The sequence below is a fragment of the Cyprinodon tularosa genome, unplaced genomic scaffold (genome assembly GCF_016077235.1).
Source record: "Cyprinodon tularosa strain WSP-4 unplaced genomic scaffold, ASM1607723v1 ctg580, whole genome shotgun sequence".
NCBI classification, from domain to species: Eukaryota; Metazoa; Chordata; class Actinopteri; order Cyprinodontiformes; family Cyprinodontidae; genus Cyprinodon; species Cyprinodon tularosa.
The window spans coordinates 472377-499844 of NW_024039319.1; the positions used below are offsets into that span (position 1 = coordinate 472377).

A 27468-nucleotide genomic window follows, 5' to 3' on the forward strand; every position below is an offset into this window, starting at 1 on the left:
TTTAGTTTTAAAATACGTTTTATTTCATAAAAGAACTTTACCTGAATGCTTCATCAAAAATATTTAGTCTTATTTGATCAAAAATTACATCCAAACATGTTTTGCAAATATTTGCTTTGAGGCAGAGAACAGTTTTGCAAATTAATCTGATGCTTGTTTGTCATTGGTGCATGGACCAGCTGGATTAAAACTTTTCTGAAGTTTGCTCCAGCAACCATTGATTCACTTGCTTCTTGTTCAGGGCCACCCAGTTAATGTTGGCCTTGGTTCTCTCCAGCACTTGATCAAAAACCCCAGCAGCTGATTCAAGCTGTGCTTCAACCTCCTCTTTGAACAGCTGCAGCTACAGAGGAGAAAGTGGGAGAAGCGATTATCACTGCTAATGCTCCTAAAACATAAACATTTATATATGTTTAAATCATTGAATGCCTACCTGTTTGTATTCAAACTGAGTGGAGAATCGTTCAGTCAGTCCATTCAGAATTCTACTAAGGGAAATTGATCCACGACCATATCTGAAGATATAGAAAAACAAATGTTTTGTTTTTTGCAGAAATAATACATTTAGACAAATATGTTACATAAACACAAGCTAATCTGTCTGCCCCTACTGTCGCCGACACTAACAGCCTACCCAAAGAGACAGTTCATGGTTTTCAGCTACAAACAGAGGTGTCAAAAGTATTAATGTTTATTATTCCAGTAGAAGTATAAATCCTACAGTTTAAAAACACTTTTGTAGAGGTCAGAGGATCAGCTTAAGCTTTTTTACTCCAGTAAAAGTGTTAAAGTACCATTTTTAAAGATACTTAAAGTATCAAAGTAAAGGTAATGCAGAAAAAATATTAAGGACAGAAGCTTTACTGCACTACCCTATTAAAGGAACATTTTTCTACAACTTTGGATGATAACTTCCTTAGACTTAATTTTCTTAGTTTTATAACTAATGGTAACAGTGTTAAATTTAACGTTGCATCATCTTAAAAAATATCTATTTATTTTGGTATGTTGTGAACAGCACATTGAGGCAGCACTGAGTCCAACTACATACTGTAGAAATAAATTGTCTGGATTTTTATTTTATTTTTGTTAAACATCAACAGGCCATAATGAAAATGAGCTAAAATAAAACAAAACTAATGAGTCTATTTTTAAAATGTGAGGAGTGGAAACTAGAGATAATTTTAGTTAAAAAAAAAATGTAAGGAGTAGAAGAGTAAAGTTTTCTAAAAAACAATAATTATTCCAGTAAAGAATAGAACAGATAGCCTAAATTTCTACTGAAGTAAGATAACCAAGTATTCATACTTTGTTATATGAGATCTCTGGTTATGAAGCATTAATGCATTTATATATTTGAACAATGAAAAGACTCACTCATTCAATAAATAGTCCCAGTTGCCTCTAAGAAAGTCCCAAACAAGAGGATGGCCGATAGCGTTACGTGCGATGTAAACAAGAGTAAAAGCAACATCCTGCTTCCGGATCTTCTCTGGATCCAAGCAAAGCTGTATATACCTGATATTGACAAAAGGGTTTATAGAAGAAAAACAATTAGTCTACTTAGAAATTAGAAAAGCAAATGAAACCATGAGGGTCAGTCATGTCTTTGTCTGAGACCTGTTTAGCAGCCAGGGCTCCTTGGTGCAGGACAGAGCGTACATTAGCTTCTCTGCCTCTGTGGCAATAGTAGCATTCATATACATTTTCCATGCAAAGTCCCACTCTTTTTCTCCTCCTGCTGCAATCGCATTGCAGTATACTGTAGACTTCAGGTTCACATTTATGCTGCAGTGTTTGATAAAACAAAAAAAAGTTAGAAAAAAAGTCCTAATGAATAATTAAGGTCCACTTTTTAGCAGAAGTTTACTTGTTGACAGCAGGGTTGTTCATCCACTCTTTGAACCATCCAGATGTCAGTTCTTTGCAGCCTTCCACTCCTGCACTGCAGGCCAAGGAGATGGCATTGACCTGATTATATCTGGACAGAAAGAATACAGCTACCATGAGAAGGTCTGAAACCACACAGCTGTCCACTGAAAGAAACAGAGGCAAAGAGCAAAACACGTCAAACATAATGCAAAAGCAAATTTCAGAAAAAAATTATTCCGATCTTTTTTGCTACATGTGCCGCAGCCTTCACTCTTATTTCAAATTCTAGAGAAAAACATGCATAGAAGCCTGGATTCCCCTTTGATAGATCCAACTCAGCTTTGCATCAAATTCAGCAGAAATCTGCTCATGATCCATTAATACAAATCAAGTCTGTGAGAGTAGCATCTCCAGATCAAGGGTTCTTAAAGTGGGGGGGTTATGAGGAGTGCTAGGCATAGAGCTTGGAATCCTGAGGTTGTGAGTTCAAAACCCACTCCCATAGACTGCTATTCTGGGTCCCTGAGCAAAGACCCTTAACACCACACTGATCTCCGGGTGCTGCAGAGTCTTGACCCCCACTTTAAGAACATTTGATCTAGAAATGCTACTTCCACAGATTTGATTTAGATTAATGGAAAAAACAAAGTAAACCTAATTAAGTTTGTCTGATTGTAATATTTGTTCTGTATTTTCTTCCCAATTCATCCAGTTCAAATGTGATTATAGGAGAGTTGCTCCGAGGAGCTCCAGTTTTATAAACACAGATTTATAATATGAATTTATTCTGTATTCATTTTCATTCCTTACTAACTTCCAGGAAAAACATTTATGTTGTTTTTTTCTTATTTGAGATGGAAAGAATACAATGATAAGAATTAAATGCTCAAATTGAAAGATTAGGTAAAATAGTTTTGTTTTATAACCAGTTATGGTACTGGTGAAGAATTTCAGTCGTCCTTGTCATAGTCATTCCAAAAAATAAAAAAACAATCCACTGGACTTTGTATCCAACTCTGAAGATGTTTCGGTTCCCATCCAGGAAGCTTTTTTCATTCTAAATGTCAGCCATTGAGTTACCATTGAGTTCCAAAGTTTATGGAGTAGCCCAACAAAGCCTTGTTTTGGTTTAGAAAATATGCAAATTAAACCAGAAGAACTCCCTGTTCCTAAGTCCACCCTTTAGGAATGGGGGGTTGTTTGAGGTATTTGTTAGCTTGCAATGCCCAATACTGGTCTGCTGTAACATAACGGTAGGAAGATTAAACACAAAAACATCTCCATCCCATACATTGCTGGAGTCTCTGAAAAACTCAAGAGGATTTTCTCCAAACACAAAATCCCAGTACATTTCAAACCAAACAAGACCCTTAAACAGAGACCTTGAAACGGTGTAGGACTTGCAGAGATCTATTTTTTTTTTTTATTATTTGTAAGAAGGGATGGTTAAAATTTCACCCATTTATTTCAGTATTTTTTACTCCCCAGGGTAAAGCTGTTGGGATCCTCAGGCTTGCCCACCAGAGGGCGCCGAGGATCCTCCTGTTTTATGTTGTTTTTCTCTTAGGACTGGGGTTACTGTTGGGATCTGGAGAGTTACCATCTGTCTCCAGCAGAGTGCGCTGTGGGTCTTCTGGGCTGGAGCCCTCCAGCACACCTGAAGCTCGTCAGTCCATCAGGAGACCTTTCCTACTTAAGCAGCGACCAGACCTGTCTTCAACGCCGCAGTGTTGACTAAGTTTGGAAACCAGGGGCCTGTTTCAATAAGGAAGTTCAACCAACTCTGAGTTCAAACTTGAACTCTGGGTTGACTTATCCTGAGATTGGAAACTCTGAGTTTTGGGTTTCAGAACAGCTGAAATGAGTTAGTTCAATCAACTCTAAATTGACTGACTCTGAGTTAAGCGTGTGCACCACAACTATAAAAAGCCATTATCAATGGAGCACAGATATTAGGAGTCACCATGGCAACAGCGTCAGACAAAAAAAGGTGTGCATATTTCTCACCAGCAGAACTGGATGTGCTTATGCAAGCATATGCAGAATTTGAACATGTATTTAAAAAAAAAGCAACACGGCTGCAGTGGTGAAGGAGAGAGAGTTAGCTTGGGTGAAAATAGCTGCTCAAGTCAATGTGTAAGTTTACATTTTAATTATTTTTATACAGTGTTGGGTGCAATTAATTAAGTTACTTAAGTCATATAAATACTGTAATTAAATTAAAGACTATAAAACAATAGTGGATTTAATATCAAATTTTAAAAGGTATATTTTGGTTTGAACTTTCTCCCTCTAGTTACACACTTTGGTCAATTTAAGATTAATTCATGCAACTGAATATTGTTTATTTGAAAGCATTAGAAGTGCAGTTTCTTGTCTCTCCTTGTATTGTTCAAGTTGTTGAGGTTGATTTGGGATTTAGAAAGTAATAAGTAAGTAAAACAAATTAGTAAGTAGACCAATACTTTCTAGAGACAGTAATTATTACATTAATCTAATTAGACTTGTTGAAGATAAAATTTGTAGTTAGTAATTAAGAACTATTTTAGAGTAACTTACCCAACTGTTATAATATCAGAGGTGAAACTGGAAGAACAGTATTTTATTAAACCTAATTTAGTTTTCATGGATAGGTGCAATCCTGCAGGCATCAAAAGAACATGGCAGCAGCTGAAAATGAAATATAAAAACATACTTCAAGCAGGTAAGCCTTGAGCACATCATGGGAGTAGAGTAGCTACCTGGCTTTACAAACAGGATCATCCATAAAAGGACATGCCATTTCATTCCCTTTGATGCGCTCTACGTGACTGAAATGTGTGCAATGAATACTGTATGTCCCCAAAGAATCAATGAGGTGTTTAAACACCACTTCCTCTTTAAAAAAGGGCAGGAGACCAAAATAAACTCTGGATTTTCTGAAGAAATCCTGCTCCCGACCAGGTTAGGTTCAAAGAGTAAATTCCCATGGTAACTGACTCTGAGTATAAGTTATCTCTCTTTCATAAACGGGCTTGACTTACTCTGCTTTCTCAGGTTTAACTTACCTCCCTTTCTGAAACAGAAAACCCAGAGTTTCCCTCATTTCAGCGTTAACAAACTCAGAGTTTTCACTTAACCTCCTTTCTGAGACAGGCCCCAGATCAAAGTCTGAAACTCTGGATGAGCTTTGTCTGGAAACCTGCCTGCCTGCCCAAGGAAGCCAAACCTGAAGGTCTTAGTCTGGATTCCTCCTTCAGCTCTCAGGGGAGAGCTAGGAAGTTGAACCTGAAGATCTCAGTCTGGATTCCTCCCTCAGCTCTCAGGGAAGAGCTAGGAACCATACCCACGTTTGAGGCCCACTAGCCAGAAACTAGACGCTGCTGCTGCTAACTTCAAGCCTCAGACCTCAGCCAGCCGTCTGCCTCTGAACCCTCCTGGTTCCCTCCTTCGTCCTGCTAACCTCAAGCCTCAGACTTCAGTCTACTGTCTCAGAATCCGCCTTGGACTAAAACCCCTCTGCTGCTCAACTCAGCTCCAGGCAGGAACTCAGCTTAGACCAGCCCTGGACCTGATGACTTCCTGATCTGCTTATTCAAATTATAATAAACCTTTGAACTTTTTCCCTGCCTCCTGGTTGTGTTTCTGCATATGGGCTTGAATCCTTAACCCATCATGACAAAAGCTTACCTTTAAAATGCAAAGAATAAATACTTAAAAAGATATATGAATACAGCTCATTTATATGAACCTTTTAAGAGTTCCAGTAACCATAACATTGCTGAATTTTTGAGGAATAAACAAGCAAAATATTTTTTTCCTCCCCACTGTCCCTACAAGCATGCTTGGTGCTAGGGATTGCCTTTGAGTCAATGAGTCGATGCAATCAGCTGGTTTTCCTTAGATAGAAAACTACATTGTAAATAACCTGACTGGATGATCTGGTTAAATTGTCTCTGTAAAGTGCCTTGAGATGACATGTGTTGAAAATATAAATAAACTGAAAAGAATTTATATGCAATTATTAAGGTTTCCAGTAACCGTGACACTGCTGAATTTTTTTCTGTCAAAAATTTCACTTACATCAAAATTTGTGTTTGCTTCAATATTTCAGAGATTTATCTTTTTCTGTCCGACAAATTTATGTTTAGCTTTGTGTCACATCTTTTACCGAGGTGCCAGAAATATTTGACAGCATGTATGTGCTCTAAAAAGAAAAACAAAACGGAAAAGATGCTAAACATTCTTACTGATCTGTGTGATTCTCTGGGATCTTTGTCCAGTTTAGAGTGAGAGCCTCAAAGTGATGAAACAGAGGGGTTACCTGCTTTCTTATATAGGCCTGAAGGTGAAGGACATTAACATTTATTTGTTATTTTCTTCTGTGATAATATGAGAAAATCACATTTATATTAAAGTCTTAATGTTGGAAGGATCAGTTATTGAGCAAACCTTCATGGGACCATACACCTCAGTGCGGTCAAACATAAGGAAGAAGTAATTCAAGTTGCGTCTGGCCGTCTCCCAGGGCATATATTCAAACTCTTTGTTCAGGAATGTAGTTGTCCTCAGAGCCAAGGTTGTATTTATTATCTTTGCCCTGAAAGTAAAAAAGAAAAAGAAAAAAAGAAATTAAACGCTTGAAGCTCAACCAAATGTTTTACTAAATGTTATGCTTACTTGGCAAGATTAAAGGCGTCATCGATAATCTGAGCTCTGTTGATCACAGAAATGTCCTGAAAATGAAGGAAAAGGCTGTGAGCAACATTAATATCAGCAACAGAGCAGAGCTGCTGTCAGTGTATGGAGTGAACTTTGTTCCAGTATTTTTGTAAGCAAAGAACCAATTTTGTAGATGGACATTTATAAAACTAATAATTGTTTTACTAATGGAAATTTGAATAAACAAATTAACTCATGTCCAAAAATTATAAATAAAAAAATGAAAAAAATTAAGAAATAATAATAAAATGTATTAAATCTGAAAAAACAGCAAGGTTCCTCTCAAAGCCTTTTTTTAATTAAGAAGTTAATTTCTTGATTGGGTTTTTATTTCCATTTAAGAATCGTTTTCTCTTATTGGAGCAATAATTGAAAAAAATTCACACCATATCAACGTCGTTTGAGCTCAGCTTGGCAATTAGACGCTCCCAGTTGGCCTCGTCGTAATTGACTCTATAGAAACCCTTCATGTTGATGTTGGCCACCAGCCAATCAGCATCGCCAACAACCAAATCTGGGTTTGTAACTGAGCATGAGGAGGAAAATACAGAGTTAATTAAACAACAACAGTAACCATCTCTCTTAGTTGTAATGAATCTAACCTTCCTTGCTGAGAAACCAGAACTGCTGTTCAGAACCACCCGTCTTAATCCAGGTAAGAGGGACAAACCACTCATAGCTTGAACCAAATCCACGGAACAGCACATGGAAACGAATAGAAGCAGCATTCAGAGACATGAAGAAGTTTGACACCTTTTTTTTTTTAGACGTTGGATCCTACTTGAACTCAGAGGGTCTGTCTACAACAGACTCTGGATCCAACAGGAAATGTTCCTGTGTGATTTTTCCTGTGCGGGTGTCGATGGTGACCACTGGGAAGCCCATTTGAAGAATCCAGCGGTTCATAATGTCCTCCACAGAATGGGGCAGCTGTATGTCCGCTTTATCTACTGCCTTAAAAAAAGCAAAGATTTGGTAAGAAAGAAGCTGCTCTGCTTCACGGAAAGCAAATCCAATCCATGTTTACAGCATATTTTCCAGCCTAGTCCATGCAGGTTTGGTATTACATTGCAGTGCCAAATTAAATCATTCTTATAAAAAGAAGTTTCTGCTCAATGATCACTAAGGTTCGTTCAAACGTGACATATTTAAGCCGAAACTCTATTGACCACCTAATAAAGGATTCATCAGTCTAAGATCGTCCTTGCCTCCTCTTCTTAAAGATGCCTAAACCAGGAGTCTGCAACCTGCAGCTCCAGAGCCAATGAGGCTCTTTAAGCCCTCTACTGTGGCTCTTAATATGGCAAAAAATGATATAAAGATTTAAGTTATACACTATAATAATAAATACCATTCCTAGAACCTTGTTGTTTTTTATAAAATATATTTAAATTGAATTTTTACTACAGAATGACATTAAAAGCATCAGAAATATATTTAGTAGAGCTATTTTTCTTGTTTTTTAATTATCTTCTTTTTTTGTGCATCCAATAATACTCTTTAGAAGAAAGCCATGCTTCATATTTATTCAATTCAATTCAGTTTATTTATATAGCGCCAAATTCACAACGCATGTCATCTCAAGGCACTTTACAGTTCAACCAGATCATACAATCAAATTGATACAAAGTTTTCTATCTAAGGAAAACCAGCTGATTGCATCGACTCATTGACTCTTCAGCAATCCCTCACACTAAGCATGCTTGTAGCGACAGTGGAGAGGAAAAGCTCCCTTTTAACAGGAAGAAACCTCCAGCAGAACCAGGCTCAGTGTGAGCGGCCATATTTATGAATTATGTCACTGTCTTATGCTAAAAAATAAAATATATAGTTTGTTGTTTAAGATGGCAACAGATTTCCAATAGCAGATTTTTAACAAAAATAAAAAGTTGTTTTATTATAAAAAGTCATATTTTGCGGCTCTAAATGATTTTTTTACGTAGCCGAACTCAGGGCAAAACGGCTCTTTGTATATTTAACGATTCAGAACCCTGGTATAAACCAACAAATTAGGTCTTGTGATTTTGCTTGTTCAATGTTTATTCTTTTGCATTTTGCGGGGGGAAAAATGTCTTACTGATTGCTCTGCAAGGTTATTAATTAGGTTATGGAGCCTTAGGGATGTTTATTGCTAACTTTAAAGATCCACAATATTATCAACATGCTATTGGTAACAGCTAACATTGATTAAAAAACAAAATATCAGACATCGTTTATTCCAACAATAGGATTCACCAGCAGTGCTTCTCAGGATTATGCTTACGCTAGCAGGTTACTTGCACCCAACTGATGCAAAAGTCTGTAACAAAGGAGATGCTTAAGTACAAAAGTTGCATAAACCGATACTGTAAATACTATTTGCACTACCTAAACAGGACAGGAGAGAACTACGCATTGTTTGTGAGTAGATCTAGGGTAAAATATTATCAGCTGATTTTGGTTTAACAATATCTGCATATCAGATATCAGCCACATTTCAAATGTTGTGCGTCCCTTGTTAAATGTAATTACTAGTACGAAATTTCACTTTTGTAAACTGTATATAGGTAGAATCACGACAAGTGGTCTAAGAATCTCGTTTTGTTAATTAAAAATGTTATGATTATTTATTTCAAAATACAATGGCTAATAATCTGCTGGTGCAATGAGGTATGGATTGAAAGCAAGAGGGGAAAAAATTATAACGTTTTGGTAAGAAACAAAAACACCAACGTGTAAATATACGTTAGGTTTGGTTTTTGTACAAAGCAAAGGGAACCACATGTTTAGGACTGAAAACACTGATTACTGCTGCATTTTATATTGTAATGTTATCTTATTCCAACTGCAGTGTAATTACACGTGTAAGCTGTATGTAGCAAAAGTTTGTTTTCTATAAACTGTGCATATAAAATGACAATAAAATCTAAGTCTCAATAGAACCTCATAGCAGCTTAAGGCCAAAGAAAGTGAGTAAAGAGAAATGATTGATATCATGTATCATTAGCATGATTGGAAAAAATGAAAGTTTAGGAGTGGCTTATTCAAAGTTAAGAGGTAAATCTGACTGAGATATGATTTAAATTGAGACAGTTGTACGAATAAGAAGAAGCCAGAATTTCTCCATTCTGACAGATTTGAAAACAGTTGATGGATTTAGTGTGAGGGAGGCCTGGTCCAGTTAGCCATTAATGATCGTATTTAAGCTGGGTTATCTTTCTCTGTAACCACAAAGTGTTTATTGACCTCAAACGGTAGTACAATTTGAAAGAAATAGTACTTTTAGGAGAAGGTTAACTATGCAGTACTTCTGTCTTTTACTTGAGTAATATTTTTGTAAAGTATCTCTACTCCTATTTGAGTGAAACTCTGACTACTCCGTCCTCTGGGAGTCATTTGAACTTTTCCAAATCAAGTAAAAATACAGTAAACATTAGATATTAGCAGTGGAAGTTTGTTACATTATTCTTACATATATACAGTTCTCATTGTAAGGATTGGTTCTCTCAGTTTTATGTTGAACAGAAAAAATTGCTAAAAGTATTTTTTTTCTACACCAACTTGTTCTTATATATTTGTTACATTTATTTGTATTTTTTAGGCATTTGAGTCTTTAAAACACATAAACTAAACTGGCACATAAAGTCTGTTAATCAGCATAATTTCTAAACATGAAATCTGATGTTATCCTACAGTTGCTTTTACTTTTACTTGAGTTAAAAATGTTTTTTAAAGTACTGCTACTCTTACTTAACATTTTTGGGTAATCTCCCCATATTGTAATTCTGCCCCTTCTGGACTGTTTGTTTTCTTTTTGGATTCTCAGTTATGCTTTATTTTATGTTATTTTGTGTTTGTCAGGTTTTTATAATTTTTTTCATTCTTGGTTTTTCTCTCTCTTGTTATTTCTTCCAGTTATCTCTTTTCAGCCTTTTTTTGGTATCTTTGGTCTAGTTTTAGCTGTAGTCATTAGTTGTTTTTTTTCCCCTTTAGCTTCATTTAAGTTCTTTCCAAGTTCCAGTTAGATCCTGTTTTCTTGGTTGTTCTTTGTTGCCCCCTAGTGTACGTTTCTTTCCCCTTATCTCCTTTTTAGTTACTCCTGTTCACACCTGCTCCCTATCAGCTGATTAGTCCATTCATTGTTTGTTTCTCCCATATAAACACCTCCTGCGTAGTTCCTGTATGCTGGATTCTCTTCTTTTTATGTGTATATTCCTCCCAAGTCTCTCCTGCTTTTGTTTTCAAAGTTCCCTTCCGGTTTAGTCTGGATTTATACTTCTATTGCCACCAACATCATTATTAAACCTACAAGAAAGCGTCTGTGCATTTGCGTCCTCTACAAATATCCACCAAACCTGACAACCCACCTCTGAGAGTCGAGTATCTAACCCGTTCTTCAATAAACATGAGAATCCCTGAAATCTTGTCCTTTGTAACATTTAGCACTAATTACTTCTTTTACACCTCAAACTGTTTTTCAAACTCTGAGGCCATCTTTTGTCTTACCATTTGCAGGTGCTTCCAGAGGTCCTTGTAGCCTGTGGTGCTATACTGAAACTCCTCTAGATATGTCTGCAGATAGATAAAATGTTGTTATAAAACTTGTATTGTTGTGAGGCTTCTGCCATTAAAAGGATGTTTAAATTATTAGTGCTAATATCTTGAATCCATACGCACATGAAGTCCTTTTGAGAAGACGGCCTCTGTGATAAATTCTGAGAGCATTCGGAGGACTGCTGAACCCTGCAATGGAAAACAGGTTTTAGATGGAAACCTTTGAGCTACGATGATATAATCACCCACTGTTCCCTATAACAACAGTTAGAAGAGCATCTGAATGAAAGGATGCCCCAATCATATGTTACGGTTAAAGCAACTGACCTTGCTGTAGGTGATGGAGTCAAACAGCTGATTGATCTGGTCTGGTCTCAGGATTTCCTCTTCTTTGGAGGAGAGGGGGTGGGAGTAAGCCGAAGCATCCACAGACATCACCCCGATAATCTCATTCAGGACTATTAATTCTTTCTGCGGATGCAAGTTAAATATATTTTCTATCAATTGCCTTTAACTTTTATTATTATTATTAATTAATTGCTAATTGTCATGAGAAAACACCTAAACTCACCATATTCCATTTAGGTTCAGCATAATCAGCTCCTAGGTAAGAAACGTAGGTGGCAAACCCTTCATTGAGCCACAAGTCATTCCACCACCTCATGGTCACCAAGTTTCCAAACCACTGAGAGGAGAGATCTTCACTCATTATACTTTAATACGTTTCACTGTAGGTGGAGGAGTACTTTATAGTTTACCATGTGAGCCAGTTCATGGGAAATGACGGTTGCCACCCACTCTTTGTCCCCGTTAGAGGACACTCCAGGATTATAAAGCAGTGCTGTCTCTCTGTAGGTGATCAAACCCCAGTTCTCCATGGCTCCAGCGGCGAAGTCAGGAAGAGCGATCTGGTCTGGAAGCAACAACTAAACTCAGAGCAGATCATCTTTTTATCCTTTTCTATTTTCTTTCATCTTCACAGCAAAAAAAGAAAATTTCTCAGAATCTGAGCGGACTGACTGAAGAAGTATGTTTCTTTAAACCTCTACCTGACTTTCTGAGAGGGTAAGAAGAGTTGTAGTAGTTCTCAAAAAATGCTAGAATGGGTCCGGTCTTCTCCAGAGCGTAGTCTCCCTGGCCTTCTTCGATGGCCTTCTTGCGAGCCCAGATCCTGATCTGAAAAGGCCAAAAAGAGAAAAAAATAGAATTCAAGCATCAAGACTCGAGCTGTAGACGGATATCTGAGTCCAACAGGGGGCAGCACAGCCGTAGTGCATTGATTTTACAGCTCTGTTTGAAATATGAGGTCCATTTATTATATACACTCATAAAACACATGGTTTAGGTGAAGGCTATGGCAGGCTGTTTTGACACTTATTAGCTTGACTGAATATGTTATCCAGATGTCTCAAATTCATTTCTTCTTAGTCAAAATGAACATTTCAGGTATCTAAAATAACATTCTTCCTATCTAAAATAAACATTTTAGAAATCTTAAGTGTAATTCTTACTAGTACAAATTATTTAACGTTTCCCATTCATTTGTATTGGGCTTTTACTTCCAGATATCTAAAATAAACATTCTTCCTTTCTAAAACTGAATTCTAATTTCAGATCTCTATAATAAAGTAACTGCTAGTCATAATTACTAATTCAGATATCCAAAATCTATTTAATATTATAGAACCCAGAAATCCAGTCATATATCAATAGTTGATATCTGCAAATATATTTCTATGAGTACAAATATATTTTTAGTTAATTATGAGTAGAAATATATTTTAGATGTCAAGACATCTGAAATATATTTCTACTCATAGAAATACATTTGCAGATATCAACTATTGAAATATGGCTAGTTACATTTTAATTACATATATCTAAATTTTTATAATGCCTATCCAAAATGCAGTTTTAGAAACTTAAAAACATATTTTGACTAACATTCAAAATAGAAACAGGGCTCTGTTTTTACATAAAATAGCCAGGCTGAGTAGTAACATTTCTATTATAGATAGCACTAAAGCATTCTCCCTAATTGCAATGACAATACTCCTAGTCAGAATTGTATTTTAGATATCACTAATTACATTTCTACCAGTAAAAAATTAAATTTTAAGTACTCTGGAATCAAATGAGTACTATTAAGAACTACATTTCAGATATCTACAAATCTTTACTTATTTTAAGCGGCCGTTTTAACATATATTTGTTTGTATTTCAGATATCTTTAAAAGTATTCCTCCTATCTAAAATGATCATTTCAGATATTTGAAATGTAATTCTTACTAGAACAGATGACATTACTTTTTCCCATTCATGTCTATTGGCCCGTTACTTTCAGATATCCGAAATTACATTAGTCCTATCAGATCTCCGTAATCGAATTGTTACCGGTCACAATTTTTATGACCATTATATCCGGAATTCTAATTTAACTAGTCATAAAATAAGTAGTTGATGTCTGTAATTAAATTTCTACTAGCAGAAATATACTTTAGATGTCAAAAATTGGATTTCTAGATATCTGTAATGTTATATTCATTTTTTGATTTCTGAAATTGTAATTTTGACTGGCAGTAACTCTATTATGGAGATCTGAAATTAGGAATTCATCCTCATCAGAATTTATTTTTAGAAAGAAAGAATGTTTATTTTAGATATCTGGAAGTAAAGTAGAAATAAAAGCCCAATACACATGAATGGGAAACATGATGTCATCTATACTATTAAGGATTATATTTAAGATATCTGAAATGCACATTTTAGATAGTAAGAATGTTATTTTAGATATCTGAAATGTTAATTTGACCAACAATAAATGCATTTGAGACATCTGAAATATATATTCAGTCAAGCAACTTAAAATTTTTAAAGATTTCTTGGTATTTGAAGGTTTATTCTTACTAGAACAATTATATGTTTGGTAGCCTGAAATGTAATTTTGCTGGCAAAAATGTAATTTAGGATATCTATATGTACATTTCTGGCTGGTAGGAATGCAGTTTTGAACAGGAAGAATCTTATTTTAGAGATCAACAAATGGAACAATAAGAGACGGCGCTTCTATTAAATGTCAAAAAAGCCTGCCATAGTTACCGATCATTTGAATAGAGCTTTCAGCTGCAGTGATCTGCTGGAAAAGGAAACCGGCAGATCCATAAAGCTTGGCAGCAGGCAGAAGTGCTGTGAATTACCCTATAAATATAAGCCTGAATTGATTACGGACATGATAAAATACAGCACATAAGCACGCCCTCAGCACAAAAGCTTCCAAATGGACCTTAAACAAGTCTGACTTTAGGCCTTTAAACGCTTCCTCCTGACTCCTGGAGCATGAGTCCTCAATGAAATATAAAATCTATTTTTGTCTGAAAAGAGGACTTTAGACTAGTGAGTAACAGTTTAGTCATTTTAATCCGAAATGCAGCAAAAAAAAAAAAGAGATCTGTCTTGTTTTTCATTCAAATTAACAAAGAGTTTTGGTGCTCCTCCAAATAAAATACTGCAAAATGATCTAGAAAGAAATAAAAATGTCTTAAATTAGGTGTATTTACGTTTGATTTGAGTAGGTAAATAAGATGTTCTTCCAAAGAATTTGTTTTTTTACTCTTAAAATATGATAATTGGATAATATGCACTTTAAATAAGACAATGCAATTGTTTTTTTTATTATTTTAAATGTACATTGTCTTGTTCCATTGGCAAAGCATCTCACCTCCTCAATTTATGAACAAATCCACCTATTTTAAGAAAAAAATTACTTTTTTAGATTTAGTTTTTTTAACTGTGTGTTATTGTTCTTAAAGGACTGACTCCACCTGCAGTCAACATATTGTTAATTTCTACCAAACGTTTCAGCATTCATTTAAACATTTCTTTCTACTCAAACTGCATGCATGCAGCAATTAGTCATTGACTTAGGAAATTTTATGGCTTACCCCCCCCCCCCCCCCCCCCCCCCCCTATGGTGACGATCTCTATGATAACTGCCATGTCAGCACTTTTCCTCCCGTAGTTACATGACACATCTGTACTTAAGCCCTTATTACATATTAAAACTGCAACGCTGCAATAGAGGTACAAACGTTCTTCTTTTTTGTCTCTCAAAGTTCTTATTTCTTAAGAAAAAAAAAAAAACATTTGAAATAATCAGTTTTAAGATCTGCAAGCATAAGCTGCATTAATTCCTTCTTTATGTTTTCATACGGCACCAATCTGTTTTATCAAAGGTCAGGGGTGGCGGAAAATATGGGGCTAATGTTTAACCACTTTATTGCATTTTCTCCTTTAATATTTTAGCATTGATTCCTTTATATGACAGCTTTTACTGTGGTTCCTATAGTCAGTTTCCACCTCAAATGTTCAAGTTCACAAGCAGACGCCTGCTGAGGTTTGTCTCACTCATTTCACTGCATATATATGTTTTAATTTAAAACAAATCATATTATCCTAAAGAAAACAACTTGTTCTGTGTTTCCAGGAATAATTACCAAAACTTCTGCATCCGGGTTTGATCCAATGTAGGTAAATTCACATACAACAAAAGCCAACAAGTATGTGGACATGATCTCTGTGGGTTCAAAGCTGGTCTGAATTAAACTCTCGCCGTCCACAGTGATGTTGACAGGCTCTGCGAAGGATCAGAAACAACAGCAGGTTCACAACCATAAGTAAATAAAACCATATGTAACCATAAGAGTATCTTATTAATTGGTTTTTGGGTGAGCAGCTTCCTCTCTCTCAGTGATAAAGGGTCAGACTCACCATAGTTCATGGAGTTAGACAAAGCCACCGTCCCCTGAGGGTGAATCAGAGTCATGTGGAAGACAGCTTTCATAGCTGGCTCATCGAAGCAGGGAAAGGCTTTCCTGGCATCTGTTGGCTGCATCTGAGTCGTCGCTACGACTCTGATAAGCATGAAACACAGTAATGATGCCAACGTGGAGGTAAAAACTGAAAAGACTTTTCATAAACTGGATTTTCCTGTAGATCATTAAACATTTTGACTCTTAATTTAATCTAAAGATCAATGCAACATATATTGCATTAGTTTTTATTGAATTTATTCTTCCTGTCTACTGCTTTTCATCTAGTTAGATTAGACGACCATCATTTAGCTCTAAACTACCACCTCAAATGAAGAGTCTTACTGGAGATACTGGGAGCAGATGCAGGCAAGCGACCGGATGCTGCTGCCGTTTTATCCCAGGTACTGAGCAGCTTGTCAAACACTTTGGGCCGGATCTATCAAAGGTTTGCGTGTATAAAAACGTGAGCTATTTCACTGCGCACGCTAAAAAATGTACAAACTGATCTATCAACAGCGTGCTAAAAGGATTTGGTCTTTAAAACTTGCTAAATAGCGCCTCTTATCCATTTAGTACTTTTTCTGCAATGAATATGCAATATGGGGCGTTTACACGCAAAAGTGCGTCTTTTGGGAGGAGAACATGTAAATATATTAATTTAGCACTCGCAAAGTGATTTATTAAACCTGAAAGCAATTTTGCTAACGGTATCTGACTCTATATTTAACACGTTTCAAAAGAAGGTGCAAATGGTCTGTATGCGTAATTGCGCACACATGGCAGCGGTTATTGTCGCAAGAAGGAGACATTGAAATGAAGCAAGGAGACGCAGAGAACGCATTTTTTCACTCCGTGTGAATATTTTTGGAATGAACGAGGAAACGATCATCAAAACATATCGTTTATCCAGCATTGCCATTTTGGAGCTGTTGGGGGAACTCCGAATGGATTTGGAGCCAGCCACAAGGAGGACCCACGCAATACCAGATATCACAAAACTCCTTGCAACGTTGCACTTTTTTGCATCTGGGTCATTCCAGCGTACGGTTGCAGCGAGAGCTGGGATCTCCCAATCTCGTTTTTCAGAAGTGCTGTCCGACGTTCTAAATGCCATGTCGCCCTGACGCCCTACCGGAGAACCAGGACCTCTGTGCCTGTGGAGCACTATGCCAATGCTGCGGGGATGCGTACGCGCAGTCATCTCATCCACAGTCACTTCTTGTGAGCCATTTGGTATGTGCATTTTTCTACAGGCCAATACAAAATACCTGTTTTTTTTTTTGTTTTTTTTACTGCAGTGAAGTAGAAATTCAGCCACATACCACCTTAGGGAATAAAGGTTGCCAAAGTTTTTATATATATATATTTTTGGAGGGGGTGGGGGGTCACTGTAAGAATTTCTCAATGCACTAGTTTGCACAAACTACAAACTACTTTGCCGCAAACCACAAAACGAGCCAAACCATCATTTAAATAGGGCGTCTCCAACAGTTTTGCACCTGCCACCAGTTACGCAATCACTCTTGTTAAATCACCCGCAAACCATGGTTCAGCCCCTCGCGCAAAATTCCAGTTTGCGAGCGCAAATTACTGCACGCAAAATTGGATCTTGATAAATCCGGCCCTTAGTGTCTCATCGGATGTTACGCTTTCTCTAAAGGCTTTTGTTGTTCAAGGCAGGATTGTTACTTACGCTTTGCTGTTTTCCTTTTGTTTTTTTGTTGGCAAGAGATAAAAAAAAAACATCTAACAATGCTTTAAGAAATGGAAGAAATAGCAGAACAGAATATTTAAACTACATCAGAGCTGAGGTCCAAAATGTCCAGGAGGAATCGCACTTTGAAGAAGATTAATGCCATTGAAAAGTAGTTGCATTAATGTGGATTTAAATGGCCTATTTGCCAGGTGTTTCTAGCATTGCCGTTGCCAAACTGGTTCTTATTTATCAAAGTATCATCTGTATTTCACCACTTAGTTACATACTGGGAACAATGGGAGAGACTAGAAGGAGGTCTTTACTGTTTTGGACCAGGTACTATTGCATCGTTTATATTTATAATATGTGTTTATATTAAATACGTCATTATTTGATTAACTACTATGACTTTTCACAAACCAAATTTGTTTATTCTAAAAATATATATATATTTCATACAAGGAAAAGTGTTTAGCTTATTGAAATCTTATGGTAGTGATATCATTTCTTCATTTCGTTGTTTTTAACAGTCTCTTTTAGTTATCTTTAATCTTTGTATTTCCATGTTTACTCAGTTAGGCTTAAAGTTAATAAAATAGGCTTCATGATACTTTGAATTCAGATCCTATTGATTTGATTTACAACTAGCTTCGTTTTCTTGTTATTACTAATAAGATCAATAGATAAATCTGTAAAAAAACAACATATTACTCATATTTTTTGTTGCATATTTAAATGGCATTAAGGGGGAAGTGATGCTTATTTTAATCCACTTAAAGCCCAAATTAAAAGCAAGACCCTGAATGTTTTCACAAAGATAATTTTAACTCATATTTCTGCTAATTTAGATGTTTATGGCCTTAAGCTAATAAAAGAGAGGCTAAAGAAAGATCTACATTCCTGGTCTGCACCTGAAGACTCTCTTAAGAAGGGTGGAGATGAACATAGTCATGTTGCTTGAGGTCAAATGTGATGTGGGGAGCCGCTGCTCGATCAGAGCCCAGATTTTGGTTTACATCTGCTGACGAGCTTCAAAGCGGCACTGGTTTTAGTTCCCAGCAGGACTCTCAGTACCAGTACCAGCCTTAGAAGCCATTGTTTCCCTGTGTTTTAATAAATAACTTGCCTCATCTAAACCTCTGAAAATGTTTTCTAAAGTCCGACCCAACAACACAGACCAGGTGAAGGAAGCAACCTCAGCTCCTCATCATCAGAGCCACAGGCTGCTCTCTATGCTTAAAGCCACAATTATCAGAACTAACAGAATCAAAAGCAAATCTAACCTAATCAACATCCAGATGCTGATATATGAGAATTTTAGCATTTTCTTCTTAAATCTCAGAACACGCAGTAAGTTGACTAACTTTTATGACTCCTGTAGTTATATCAGTAGAAAACACTTCAATTGATGTGTCTTAAAAGTATGATGAAAAACATCAACCTAACCCATTAAAAAATAAAACCCACTTTTTCACGCCGTCTTCATCGTATTCGCTCCTGTAGAAGCCTCCGAGGTCATCTGACAGCTCTCCAACAAACTCTGTGTAGAGTTCATACGTGCTGCCCTGCTGCAGCGGCTCGTTGAGCTGAATCACTAGGAACTGGGTGGGTTCCACCAGCTTTGTCTCTTTCATGGTTGGTGCTGTAGCTCCATCCAGACCCTTAAGTATGGCATGAAATCCTTCAAACTTGGTGAAGTTCAGCCTGTTGGAGTGGATGAGGATGAGGTCCGTCTTGTTCACACATCTGAACACCACCCTGGAGTGTCCGGTGAAGATGTACAGACCATCGGCGTTTGGCTGTAGCCGTGGCCATAGGGTGTTATTGTAGTAGACAGGAGAAAGGTTTCCTGGAAGCCTGTAGTAGTCCCATGGCTCTTTGGGTCCAGAAGGTGTGGTACTAGGAGTGCTGGTTGTGTTGGGTCCGGACGTGGTTGGAAGTAGCTGTTGGTTCTTTGCCCTCTCCTGACTGTACACCACTGAGAGGGCTATGATGGTCGCCAAAGCTGCAGCAGCTATAACCAGACCGGTCAGTGCCACCACTTTGCTGATGTAGAATCCTTCCCCCATGTCTCCAGCTCAGAAGAGGAAGAAGACAGAAGGAGGACTGTTACTCTATTTATGTCCAGCCTTTCAGAGTCCAGCCCAAGAAGTTAATCATTGATACAGTGGGCAGGAATCTCAGCTGAAAGTCCAAAACATTCCCATTTAAAATGTTCCTTATGATTAGAAAAACGTTCTGCCTTCACATAAACTTCCATCTTGGTGACCTTAGATAATGTTGGACTGGAGAACATGAAGCTAGATCTGTGTTTGTCCTTCTCTGTATGTTTTTATTTAATTTCAAGTGTGCCCGGGTGTGGCTGTCTGAATGTCAAATGGACTGAAGCTGCATCCTAACAGATACCAAACACGGGTTTATAGAGCAGACTAAACTTTTATGCTCTACATCATTTCATCTAATCTTAATTTGATGTGTATCAGAACTGATTTACTGTAAGATAAAGGTCTGAAAGTCAGCTGATTGATATTGCTGCTCAGGGCCAAAGGCAAGAAGAATTTTAAAGCAGAACAAATTTAAAGACTTTGCTGCAAACCCAAAACATTATTTGTTAGTCTACATAGAAACAGAATGGCGGGGATAGACTACATTTGGTACCCCAGAGGCCCTCTGTCCAGGACTTTTAGTTTTCCAGAGCCAGGATTCACTGCAGACCCATCTGACTCTGGTAAAAACCTATTCCAACTTCTCCCCTCTGGTTGGCGCTACAGAGCACCATATGCCAAAAACAACAAATTCAAGAACATATTCTTCCCAGAAATCATCACTCAGTTGACTCTGACTCACCATGTCTGGAATAACTCCTGCCCAAAAATCTAGCAACTCAACTTCTATACAGACTGCTTTGGACTCCTGCTTAATGTTTTAATCCACCTATTCTGTAAACAGTCCATCCAAATCTCCTCTTTATTCTGTATTCTGCATTTGAATTATTATTTTTTTAATTACTGCTTATTGAGCCCAATACTCATACGCGGCAATTAAAGCAGATTAAAGCTGATTCTGATGTGTTTGGGGGTTAAATGATAGTATAGGGGAGATAAAAGGGATTTTAGATCACTTTTACATTCAGGTCCTGTTATAACTCCAGGCCTGTAAACATAGTTTAGTTTTCTTTTCTTTCCTTTTTGTACAAATGCAATTATGTTAAGAGTCTTTAAAGAATCTGGAGAATTCATTCACCTCTTTGGAGGTTTATTTTTCTTCTTCAGGGAACCATTCAAGGAGTAATAGCCCACACTTAGAATCTGCTTGGATCCCTCTTACCTGCGTCATCGTTTGTTTTGTTCAAATTAATCTCTTAATCCAGCAAATGCAAAAAAAAAAAATTATAAAATCATGTTTTCCCTATTTTGCATCCATCTTGTAAAACTAAAGGAAGAGTGCCATCTTGGCAGGCGAACAATAGTCCAACATTGTCCTTAGGTGCCTTTCTAACTTATGCAAAAGTTACACATTGAGTTTCTCTGCTGGCTGATGTGCCTTTCTGTTTTAGTCATCATAGGTTTCGTCCATAATTTCTGTGAACGCCAGGTTGCATAACTGCAATAAAGGGTATTGTTTTCTACATCTGTGCCAGTGTTTTTGTAGAACCAGTCCAAACTGAGGATATATGACTCTGCTGGCTACAGAGAGAGGAGCTGTTCCTGTCAGCAGAAGAAAGTGTTAAATAGCAGATTGTTTTACATTGCTTATAATACCAGACCTACATTTAGGTGTGAATGAACGGTCAGTATGTTTGAAACCTTTTACGACTCTGTTGAAGCATCAGCCATCTTCTATGGTCAGCCAGCCCTATCTGAGGATGCCTTTAGAAAAATCATTTCACCAATTGAACATTGTCTCCTACTCCTTGCATTGATCCGTTGTCAAAACAGAGTTCCTTCAAAGCAAGTTAATTAATGCAGCACATTTGAGTAGCAACTTAATTCAGTGTTGCACATTATATGAAAACTTGCAGGGAAAAGAAGACTGAAAGAAGAATAAAGAAGAATTATCATGATCAATAGTAAAATGGAAGAGATTTGGACCAAAGTCCACTCAAAAAAACAACTTATTATTTTAGCATTTTTACGGTTTTGTGGTTGTTGGTTCACATTAGTGGAGCTTAATAACTTTAACTTCCTTTTTCATGTTTGGTTTTGGTTCTGCAGAGCAGATAGAGAGCAGGAGGTCTGAGTCGGTAACGAAGGAGTCCTAATTCATGCCTTATTCTAAGCCTCCTTAAAACAGAAAAATGGAATTCACTGTCGGTCAAAACGGGTTGGATCGGGCAGTAATGGTATAGCCTCGTGAGACCATCCTGATCTCGCAAGCTTTCAAGGTTTCACTCGCTAATCAGTCTGGCTACTTTCCGTTAAAGAAAATTTGGAGCCGTTCACCAAACGAACGTCCAATCAGCGTTGGCTTTGAGGCGGGTTGAGGTGTGACGCAACGAGAAGCGCGACAGTTCAGTCTAAAGAACATGACGGCTTCAGCCGATGAAACTAGCGTTAGCGTGGCTATCGAGCAAGTTTTATGGGAATTACAGAGTATTTCTTCACTGAAAGAAGAGCAAAACACTGCTCTGGAGGCTTTTCTCAGAGGAAAAGATGTTTTTGCTCTTCTCCCGACTGGTTTCGGCAAGAGTTTGATCTATCAATTGGCTCCTCTTCGTCGTCGCTCTGTTAGTACGTCATATGCTTCGTTGATCTGATTGGTTTATTTGGCCCGTCTATCACCAACATAGGCCAATCAGCTAACCAGTGTTTCTTCCCAAAATTACTTCAACAAAAGGTTTTCAGATGGATATGCGGAGCTAATCCATCTGGCGGAGTCAGGTTAGCAATGGTAGGCGACGGTGGCAAAATTGTGTGATTAGGAATCATTAGTTTTCTGTCACCCAAAACAGGCTTAAGATGTTTCTAGGTGAAAATTTAACTTTGTTGAGCTTAAATATTTGCTCAGTTTGTAAAGATTTTGCTTCATCAAAAAAAAAAAAAAGAGCGGTGTCGTTTCTCTCCACAAAAAAAAAAGAGCGGTGTCGTTTCTCTCCACCAGCTGACTTTGGCAGCTGTAAGCCAACAAGGCGACCTTCCCTTCTCTCCTAAACCTTCTGTTGGGTTAAACTACTACTGGAAACACATAACTCAGGGAAGTAATATAAGCCCATGTTTGGCTTATTTAAATCTTCTGTTTGTTACTCAGCAAATACAGGCTGATATAAAAGCGTAGCTTCAAAATTAGATCCATTTGTCTAACTCTAATCACTTACTGGAGGGGATTGGTTTTTTCATCTTGGACACAAGTCTTGGATTAAATTAACTTTAAAAAAAATTGGAGCAAAAAGTTTGGATACAGACCATCTTAAATGTGTTCTCAATTTTGTGAATTCAACATTCATCTGTATGATCAAAAACCTGATTGTTCCTGTCGGTAATATACAAATTATATTTTTTGAATATTACCCCTAAATGTATATATTTGCATGAGGAAATTAGTTTTTTCTTCAATTCTCTGAAATGCATCAACACAAAAAATGCTGAAAGAATGCCCTGTTTGAGTTTTGATGTATTAATAATGAAACACAGGACTCCTCATCTTCATCTTAATAATAACTGCTAATTTAGTAACATGGCTTTTGTGGTACTACCTTTAATTTGCATTTCTATAAAGATTTCTTCATCAAAGATAATAGCGTGTTATGTTTGTGTTCCCTTCAATAAACTATATTTAAATCAGCATAAAGAACAATAAAAAATATATATATAAAATCCAGGCTCCACTGGCTTTGCAGGTCTATTCCTAATGGTGTCACAGTTGAGACAGCTGCTAAAGGCTAAATGTCCTTATTCGTAGTTGATCACTCCCGGACTTCATTGCTTTTGAGGATGCAGCCCCTGCATCGAGATACACTCTTAGTTTTCACATCCATGCTGTTTTCTGTAAAGTTTGTTCTTTCTTTAATGTTCCTTTGTTTCTTATTCTGACTCCTGTTTTTAGTGGCATTTTTTTTTATCTGATCATTTTTGCTTTTTTCCTTTCCTTTTTTAAGAAGTGGGATCCTATTTCTTCTGTTTACCCTTTTTGCTTTAGTGATGGAATATCTGAATTTCCAACTGTGTAAAGAAAATGATATTTTTGTATTTATATTCTCCCATAGGACCTTTGAGAATGGGCTGATTGCCTTCGTGAGTAACATCTATGAACCAATCCAAGGTTAACTCTTTATTACTGGAAATTACAGCTGCGTTTTACAGAAAGTAAATAATTCCTTTAGGCAGTATCTCCACTGGGACTGTAAAATAACTATGGTAAGAGCCAAATAAATTACTCTTATATGTTGTAAGGTTTAAGCATCTATCCTTTGTAATTATTGAGCTTGTTTCTGACATGGTGGCTGCATACTTAAAGAGGCCAGGACTGGGAAAAAGTGAGGCCGTCAAAAAGTTAGTAAGGCCATCAATGAGTTAACCTGGGTATACAGGAAAGTGAACTGTCTGCACTTGTGCACAGGTGTTCAGCTCTGTTTACTGGCTTTGTCTCCTGTTAGGTAAGAGGCTTTTCTGTTTCATGAGTTGATTTAGATATTGTCATGCGTTTGGCTCTTACTGTGTGAGCATTGTTCTCGGGAGCAGGCTGTGAGAATCACCCCGCCTCTAAACTACGTGAGGACGTGGGCAAGTTAGACGGGGTTGTTTTAGTTAGGAAGGTAATGAGTAAAAGGGATGGTTGCTTTAGGCTTTGTGCCGTGCACGTGTTTTCACTTCATTGTAGTGTATAGCCTTGGTGTGTATTCAGTTGCGTGCATGTATTTTGTCAGAACAGATGCAAAGATGGAGGCCCTTGTGACTAATTCCACAAGGGAGCAGCTTGATGTTTATATCAAATGAGGAAATTCACTCTGCATTTAACCCATCCCATTGGGAAGCAGGGTGGGGTATAGCCTCATGAGGCCATCCTGATCTCGCAAGCTTTCAAGGTTTCACTCGCAGATCAGTCTGGAGACTCTCCGTTGAAGAAAATTTGGAGCCGTTCACCAAACGAACGTCCAATCAGCGTTGGCTTTGAGGCGGGTTGAGGTGTGACGCAACGAGAAGCGCGACAGTTCAGTCTAAAGAACATGGCGGCTTCAGCCGATGAAACTAGCGTTAGCGTGGCTATCGAGCAAGTGTTATCGGAATCAGAGTATTTCTTCACTGAAAGAAGAGCAAAACACTGCTCTGGAGGCTTTTCTCAGAGGAAAAGATGTTTTTGCTCTTCTCCCGACTGGTTTCGGCAAGAGTTTGATCTATCAATTGGCTCCTCTTCGTTGTCGCTCTGTTAGTACGTCATATGCTTCGTTGATCTGATTGGTTTATTTGGCCCATCTATCACCAACATAGGCCAATCAGCTAACCAGTATTTCTTCCCAAAATTACTTCAACAAAAGGTTTTCAGATGGATATGCGGAGCTAATCCATCTGGCGGAGTCAGATGGTCAATGGTAGGCGACGGTGGCAAAATTGTGTGATTAGGAATCATTAGTTTTCTGTCACCCAAAACAGGCTTAAGATGTTTCTAGGTGAAAATTTAACTTTGTTGAGCTTAAATATTTGCTCAGTTTGTAAAGATTTTGCTTCATCAAAAAAAAAAAAAAAAGAGCGGTGTCGTTTCTCTCCACCAGCTGACTTTGGCAGCTGTAAGCCAACAAGGCGACCTTCCCTTCTCTCCTAAACCTTCTGTTGGGTTAAACTACTACTGGAAACACATAACTCAGGGAAGTAATATAAGCCCATGTTTGGCTTATTTAAATCTTCTGTTTGTTAATCAGCAAATACAGGCTGATATAAAAGCGTAGCTTCAAAATTAGATCCATTTGTCTAACTCTAATCACTTACTGGAGGGGATTGGTTTTTTCATCTTGGACACAAGTCTTGGATTAAATTAACTTAAAAAAAAATTGGAGCAAAAAGTTTGGATACAGACCATCTTAAATGTGTTCTCAATTTTGTGAATTCAACATTCATCTATATGATCAAAAACCTGATTGTTCATGTCGGTAATATACAAATGATATTTTTTGAATATTACCCCTAAATTTACATATTTGCATGAGGAAATTAGTTTTTTCTTCAATTCTCTGAATTAGAGTATTTCTTCACTGAAAGAAGAGCAAAACACTGCTCTGGAGGCTTTTCTCAGAGGAAAATATGTTTTTGCTCTTCTCCCGACTGGTTTCGGCAAGAGTTTGATCTATCAATTGGCTCCTCTTCGTTGTCGCTCTGTTAGTACGTCATATGCTTCGTTGATCTGATTGGTTTATTTGGCCCGTCTATCACCAACATAGGCCAATCAGCTAACCAGTATTTTCGCCCCTTCCCAAAATTACTTCAACGGAAGGTTTCCAGATGGATATGCGGAGCAAATCCATCTGGCGGAGTCAGGTTAGGGGTTAAGGGTCTTGCTCAAGGACCCAGAGTGCAGGGTTTGAACCAGGTGCTTCGAACCTACTCAGAGCACAAGCGCACTGCTCTAACCAACTAGGCCAACACTTCCTACGTTTATGACATTTAAGTGATAAAGCAGGATAAGAAAGACTTGACCAGTCATGTGACCAGGCCACCCTGGAATGGTTACATGACTGACGCCTGGCCTAAATAAATCTCCCAGTCTACCCCTACGAGTCCATAATCACATTCTTGAGAATTGAGAAATGGCCATGCATTGCTAACAAAGCCAACAACACGCTGAACTCATTTGTATGGTTATAAATCAGTAGGTGAATTTTCTTCACCCAGAATACATGTAACTTTACACATTCTTGTTATCTGGACACAAGACTGGCTAAAGATGTCATTTAAACACCAGAAGTTTCAATTTAATGTGTTTAATAAGAGGTATTTTATGTAAACATCTGTTGTTGTTTTTTTAGGTGGAATTAACTTTTAGGGTATTTAAACCTCATTTACAGAAGCCCAGAATAATTTACTCTTAAATTCACATCAACGTCATCCTCTAGGAATTATTCGATCGTAAAATGAGCAGTTAAGGCTTTGTACAAGGTGAGAAATACTTATCAAGTTTGGGTATGTTTTGTTTGTTTGTGGGGTGGATAGACCACAAGGATTTTAAACTGCCCTCATTAATCAGGTATCTTTACCACTATCAGATTTGACTTTTTATATTTCAGAAATATTCAATATTATAGGCTAAACATTATTCAAAATGTAAAATGCAGAAGCTTATTTATCAGAGTTGTTAAAGAAATTGTGTTTTTAAGATTTTGTTGAAATGTATCTTCTTAAGAGTGGTTGATAAAACAAAACAAAACCTAAACAGCTGAAGATGTTTTCTGTTAAACTCGTATGATTTTGCAGAAGTTAGAAGGTAAAAAAAAAACAGATCTATAGCTATCAGCATTACATAGTGCAGGGTATGTTAAACATCCACAAGAAAAAAATCTGGTAATTACAAAGGAATGCAAAAGACTTGAACAATCACTGTTGGCTAGATCTTTTTTTAAAGTAAAAAATGAGTAACAGAATTGCACCTCTTCAAAAACAACCAGGTTTTTTGCTGATTTCCAGAGAAGTCCTGTTTAACAGATCACCTAAAATAAAATGCACAGAAACACACAGTCTGATAGGGAACTGCTCTAAGAGTTCTTTATATTAAAGCTTTCCCAGCTTACCTGCTGTACGTCCTCAGAGGTGCTCTGCATGCTACTGCCATACAACAAAACTTTCCTTTCTCAGAACAAGACAAAACTTTTGAAGCAATCCTTTCCAAACTTGTTCCATCATGTCTGACCTTAAAGACTAACTGTTTCTGCCT

General features: G+C 37.3%; 1 protein-coding gene across 2 annotated transcripts; it reads right to left on the bottom strand.

Annotated features, from left to right (window-relative positions):
- LOC119797376 (aminopeptidase Ey-like) lies at nucleotides 1–27468 on the bottom strand. Of its 2 annotated transcripts, none has more exons than XM_038306436.1 (21): nucleotides 27326–27468; nucleotides 19081–19690; nucleotides 15874–16016; nucleotides 15600–15739; nucleotides 12156–12282; nucleotides 11865–12019; nucleotides 11678–11791; nucleotides 11434–11577; nucleotides 11230–11295; nucleotides 11059–11124; nucleotides 7355–7527; nucleotides 7176–7252; nucleotides 6960–7099; nucleotides 6532–6587; nucleotides 6304–6451; nucleotides 6102–6193; nucleotides 1871–1981; nucleotides 1621–1788; nucleotides 1378–1518; nucleotides 434–515; nucleotides 1–343 (listed from the first exon to the last, which is right to left on the bottom strand). In XM_038306436.1, the coding sequence occupies exons 2-21, from the start codon at nucleotides 19680–19682 to the stop codon at nucleotides 185–187; spliced, it is 2904 nt and encodes a 967-aa protein (XP_038162364.1). In that variant the 5' UTR covers nucleotides 19683–19690; nucleotides 27326–27468; the 3' UTR covers nucleotides 1–184. The 2 variants fall into 2 exon arrangements, with proteins under 2 accessions (XP_038162364.1, XP_038162363.1); XM_038306435.1 differs by lacking the exon at nucleotides 27326–27468 and adding an exon at nucleotides 22928–22958.

Excerpts from the sequence above, each read along its gene's own strand:
- LOC119797376 (XM_038306435.1), bottom strand. The coding sequence starts at position 22,949 with ATGAAAAAACCAATCCCCTCCA. Across the intron at positions 19,691-22,927 it reads GAAAAAACCAATCCCCTCCA|CTGGAGACATGGGGGAAGGA; the intron begins GTAAGTGATTAG and ends TCCTCTTCTGAG. Across the intron at positions 11,578-11,677 it reads CTGAACCTAAATGGAATATG|AAAGAATTAATAGTCCTGAA; the intron begins GTGAGTTTAGGT and ends TTGCATCCGCAG.